The 5,957-nt window shown below is 45.6% G+C and overlaps 1 protein-coding gene across 1 annotated transcript; it reads right to left on the bottom strand.

Moving 5' to 3' along the window:
- Nucleotides 1-1,184: 1,184 nt before the first annotated feature.
- HOO65_060645 (Retrovirus-related Pol polyprotein from transposon TNT 1-94) lies at nt 1,185-5,522 on the bottom strand (the record flags this gene model as incomplete). The annotated part of the gene is made up of 4 exons (XM_071003617.1): nt 1,185-4,132; nt 4,193-4,291; nt 4,610-5,394; nt 5,455-5,522. 4 exons carry the CDS (start codon nt 5,520-5,522, stop codon nt 1,185-1,187), a joined length of 3,900 nt encoding a protein of 1,299 aa, XP_070857995.1.
- Between the last annotated feature and the right edge of the window lie 435 nt (nt 5,523-5,957).

The following is a 5,957-nucleotide window of genomic DNA, read 5'->3' on the forward strand; positions in this document are numbered from 1 at the left end:
CTGTTTTGTGTTTGCTGGTTGCGTAGACGGTCTACAACCCCTTGGTTGTCTAGACAGAGCCGGATTCCCTTGGCGTCTGCATGTGTAGTGGCCCGTTTCGCGACCTCATGGGCTCCGTGTGCTTCTGCGTCTGCCACCTCCACCTATTTGCCTAGAGCTATGTGTCCTGTTTCCAGGGTAGCTCCGTTTGAGGCGGTAACCCATCCTGCTCCCGTGTTTCAATTCGCGTCTTTCGAGCCATCAGAGTAGGCTATGAGCGTTCTCACAGGGCTATGTCCACTCCCTCTTTGTGCTTTTCTGCCTGTTTTTCTTTGCTAGGCCACTTCCGAGGGGACATGCTTGGCCCAGTGACTCTTGGCCTCAGTCTCGTATGTGTTTCCATTTTCACAGGAAGCATTTTCCGTAGCCTCACCGCAACTGGGTTGTACTGTGATCCTCGTAGAATGTGTTCTTTGCACAGTGTGTGCCAGCGGATGGCTTCCCTTGTTTTCTCGTCCTCCCACAGGAGTTCGATTGGTGGGGATCCTGCTGGGTGGTGTAAGCATGTGGTTGGTCGAGACACTATAGTGACGGATATATGAATCGGCTAACAGATGAAGATACAAGAGCTTCAAGGATTACATATTCCCTCGTGTTGTCCTTCCAGAACATTCAGTACGTACAGTTAACCACTCATAGTAAAGGTATATCTCCACTAACACCACGCTCTAACATATACTTGAGCTTGGATTGCGGTGTTTCCTTGGGCGTAACCAGACGCGAATATCCTTAACCGTAAGTTTAGTAGACATTTGGAGACTTATTGTCGGTGTTGAGAGCGTTATTTTGCCGTTCCCTTCATTTCTTTTGTTTTGTGCTTTGCGCTGTATTTATTTAGGGTTAATAAGTGTTGCGTGGCGCGGTATATATGTTAAGTGGCGTCTCATACGTGCCCCACTTATTCGAACCTATTGTGGCTGAGCACGTGACAGGGTTATCATGAATTCAGGATCACTATACAAAAGAAATAGTTCAAGGACATAGCATAGACTTTGTTATGGATTGTCTTTTGTTAAACTTGATTGTATTAAGGGAAGAGTTTTCTCTCACGAGCCACATCGTGCTATACATATCTACATAGTGTATTTACCCGATGTTGACCCGGATAGTGGCGGAATATCCACAACATTCCCCCAGATTCGGCACTATTCTGGGGTCTCATTTGTTATACCGTCCGGTACGGATCGGATATTTATGTCCGACCGAAAGGTTTTGAATTTCTGAGCGTTCAGTGGTTTAGTGAATCCGTCGGCAAGCATCTTTTCGGTTGACACATATTCCAGTTTTATCTTTCCTTCGCGAATCCATTCTTTGATTGCGTGGTATTGCACATCAATGTGCTTGGTTTTGGAGCTTGCTCCCAGGTTGTTTGCAATTTTCAGAGCAGCTTGGTTGTCGCCGAATACCAGTGTGCTATCTCGTAGGTTGATGGTTTGGGCTGATTTCTTCAAGATGCTTTCTGATTTCATCATTTCCAAGCACCATTTTACCAATCTGTGTATCCAAATTCCTTCTTTTGCACAGGGAGTGAAACCGACGTATTCTGCTTCCGTGGTGGATGTGGCGACACTCCGTTGCTTTTGGGATTTCCATTGAATCGGTCCACCAGCAAGCGTATATATCATGCCCGATACTGATTTTCTGTCCTTGGAATTTGCGTAGTCAGCGTCGGAGTATCCTACCAGGAGTTCATTCGTTCCCCCACGGCGTGACGAGTCGAATTCTATGCCGAGGGAAGCAGTGTCTCTGAGATATCTGGCTACTCGCTTTGCTGCTTCCAAATGCCTCTCTGCTGGATCCGTGATGTGCTGTGAAAGGGATGACGTGGCGAATGCAATGTCTGGCCTAGTCATCACACTTGGATACATCAGTGTACCTATGAGTGACTGATACAGTCCCTTGTCCGCCCCTTTTTCTTCAGGACGTCTTGGTTCCAATGTTTCCCATGAACTGATCGGGGCGGATATTGGTCGTGCCCTGCAAGCAGCCATGTCAAATTCCTCAGCCATTTTCTGGATATATCCAGTTTGGGTCAACCACAATTTTCTGTTCTTCTTGTCCCGGGAGACTTCCATGCCCAGGAAGGATGTCAGTTCCCCCATGTCTTTGATGTCAATTGTCCTGGAGAGTGCTTCTATGAATTTCCGTATCTTTGATTCATCTGGCCCTGCAATAGCGATGTCGTCAACGTATATCAGCACCATGATTCCCCCATTTGGGTCCGCCATGATACACTCGTCTTCTGTACTCGGTATAAGCCCTAGCTGAGATAAGCGTCTTACTATTTTGTTGCGCCATGTATATGATGCCTGTTTGAGGCCATACAGGGCTTTATTTAATCTCCAGACCATGCCTTTTTCTTGTAGTGGTGGAGGTGGAATGATGTGTACGGTTTCTTCCAGCTTGGCCTGTGCGAACGCGTTCGTGGCATCCACTTTTCGGCATTTCAGGTTAAGTTCGCATACAATGGCGAAGAAAGTTCTTGTTGTTGTCTGTTTTGGTGTTGGCGCGTAGGTCTCATGGTAATCAACCCCCCTTATCTGTTTAAATCCTTGTGCCACCAGTCTGGCTTTGAATTTCTCAGGTTGGTTGTCTCTGCTTGGTTTGATTTTGAACACAAATTTGGTGTTGACGGGCTTCATTCCCTTCTCGAACGGAACTCTTGTCCATGTGTTGAATTCACGTAGTGTTTTCAGTTCTGTATCGATCGCTTGTTTCCATTCCAATGCGTGTGTAGGGTGATTAATCGCCTCCTGGTAATTTCCTGGTTCGCGTTCAGCCATTTTCGTGACCATTGTTCTGATGCGTTTCGTTGTTGGATTTTCGTCATCTTCTTGATCATTTTGGATTTGGGTATAGGGTCGCTTCAATATGCCCTTGAGGTACAGGTCGTTCAGTGTCCTATTTATTCTTTCTTGAACTTTGTCTGGGGTGTCTTCATTTGTGATCTCCAGTTCCTGCTCTGGAATCATTTCGTCCGTTTTGTTGGTGTCGATATCCTCTCTCTGTGTTTCAAGTTGTGTATCTTCAACTGTCACTGTATCAGTTTCCTGGTCATCGATTTCCATGTCCATGTCATGGTCAACATTGTTGGCTTCATGGTTCATTTCCGGTTCGTTGTCATGAATTTGATTCTCAGGGCCCTCCTCTTCTTCATGTATTTCCTCAGCGGTTTCGGGTACGTAATTGTTCATCTCCTTTTCTTGGACGAGAATCTGATTCGTGTCCTGTACCGTGTTAGTGGTGTTTTCTGAGGTTGGCGCTTCCCTGTTTGTTTTGGTTGATCTGAGTATGGTTCCCCCTGCAATGTCTTCAAAGAACTTCAGAGATTCTGTGACACGGGGTTTCCTCTTCTCTATGTCCCAGCATGTGTATCTTCCACTGACGTTTTCATCTATCAGCAATAGAATTCCTTCCTTGCCACGAGCTTCCAGTTTGTTCCTTTGTTCCATTGCTGGATTTTTGTTGTAGGCATTGTGGAAGATTATCTTGCACCCCCATCTGTGGATGTGCATAGCGTTTGGGGCTATTGAGAAGAAGAGTTCGAAAGGGGATTTCGAGTTACTGATACTCGCTCTGTTTGCCATGTAGGCCGAGTGGATTGCAGCATATGGCCAGAATTTTGTGGGCATTTGCGAGTCCTCCAGCATCGTTCGGATGGAATCGTTCACTGTTCTGATGGCTCTCTCGGCTACGCCGTTCTGGCTGGAAGTTCCTGGAATGGTAAATTGCGCATCGGAACCATATTGACTTTGCCATTGAAGCGTCAATTTCTTTAGTTCTGCAGCATTATCAGTTCTGACGGCTTTTATGGTTTTTCCCATTTTTAGCTCTATCTTTTTCTTCCATTCGTTCAGTACGCTCGGTGCGTCTTTCCGGTTCTGTATTGGTATCGCCCATTTGTATTTGGTGGCATCGTCTACCACTATGATGTAATACTGGGCTTTGTTGATCCCTATGGGGTGATTTCCTGATATGTCCATGTGTATCAGGTCCAGAGGTTCTTGGGTCGTCAAGGTATGAGAATGACCATTTGTTTTGGTTATCTTGCCCTTCACACAAGTTTGGCAATGGAAATCGTCTGGTTTTGTGCCTATTGACCACAAGTGTTTGTCCGCTGATTGTTGATGAATCTTTTTCAGTTTGTGCTCACCTGCGTGACCGAACTTCACGTGGGCATCCTCGTATGATATCATCTTTACATTCGGTTCCATCGTTTCAGTGCACGGGATGGTGTATAGTCCGTCCTTGTCTACACAGATCGTTTTTCTGCGTCCCATTCTGATGAATGCATGGTATTCTCGTGCTACAACTTCCAGTCCTTTATGGCATAGCTTCTTTACTGACAAAAGGTTTTGATTTAGCCCTTCTACATGATAAACGTCTATGGTAACCCTGAATCCCCCAACATCAATCTTGGCAAGACCCATGATCCGGGTTTCCAGCCGAATTCCGCCCCAGAATACCGGTATGGGATTTATTTTTCGGTGGCTGTGGATTCTCGTTAGATCTCCTGTGAGGTGATGCGTGCTGCCACTGTCAATGATCCAGTGGTTGGGGGTTTTCTTACTCTGGTTATCCATGAAACTCATGTTGGCATTTATCTTCCTATTGTCCCATGATGCTTTGTTTCTGCAGACGTCTTCAGTGTGGCCGACTTTGTTGCAGAACTGGCATGTAGGCCTGGGCTGGTTCTTGTTCCCGTAGCGCGTTTTGGCGGGTTCCTTATTCGCGCCGGCTTTCCATGATTTGGGCATCATGGCAATGTCATCATCGATGTTCATCATCACCTCGTTCCAGGTTCCGGCGCCTTGTCTAACATTCTTTTCGAAAATCTTGGCAATGTGTGACGGCAGACGTGAAATCCAGAGGTCGATGATGATTCTGATGACAAAGTTGCCCATCGTTGTGTCGTTGGTGAGGGACTCGAGTCCGGGGATGTCTTCCATCTTGTCGCGGAGATTGAACCATTTCTTCGAGGCGGTATCGTCTTCTTGCCATTCCATATCCTGCTTTATATTGGAAAGTATTCCAAAATGTCTGCGGTGCGTGGAACCGTTGTACCTTTCCTTGAGTGATGTCCAACATTTTGTCACATTGTCCGAGTTCTCAACAACACCAAGGTCCCTTTCATGGAGGCCAGCACGAATTATCCCGAAGGCTTCGGCTATATCGGCCATTTTGTCATCCTCTGACTTTTCGAGCTCCATAGCATTGACAAATTCCTCCTCCTTGAGTCCTTTGAACAAGTATGTAACTCTTCTGGCCTTCAGATTTCTGATCGTTCCTCTTGACCATTTCTCCCAGTTAAGGTCGTTGAGTTTTGGAAAATTCAGGAACATGGTTTCCTTCGAACTATTGCTCGGAGTTGCTTGTATTTCCTGCCTTTTGTTGGAGTTCATCGACTCAACTAACGTTTTCAAGATGATACCGAGGTTCTCTTGGTCGATGTTATCCGTTGCGACGTTCTGGTTGGATGCCATCTTGAACGGTCTATGTGTATTTTTTTTTTTTTTGAAGAAACAAAGTAGGCAAGCAAGTGCTGTTGAGATTTGATTAGGGAGATTTCGATTTCGTTCCGTCTTGTTGAACAGTGTCTTGATTGATACTTTGTCGTGTGGCGGATTGTTCTATTATCAAATCTTTTATAGGAGGTGTTCTGCTAGTTGAAAAACACCGGGCTCATAACCTGTTATGGATTGTCTTTTGTTAAACTTGATTGTATTAAGGGAAGAGTTTTCTCTCACGAGCCACATCGTGCTATACATATCTACATAGTGTATTTACCCGATGTTGACCCGGATAGTGGCGGAATATCCACAACAGACTTAAACCCTTTAATAAACCAACTGATTCAACATTTAAGATCTATTCTACAATAAGGGCCTAACTGCGCATTTATTTAAGCTTGCGCTTAT

The sequence above is a fragment of the Ceratocystis lukuohia genome, assembly GCF_044167205.1.
Source record: "Ceratocystis lukuohia strain C4212 chromosome Unknown Supercontig6_pilon, whole genome shotgun sequence".
Taxonomy (NCBI): Eukaryota; Fungi; Ascomycota; class Sordariomycetes; order Microascales; family Ceratocystidaceae; genus Ceratocystis; species Ceratocystis lukuohia.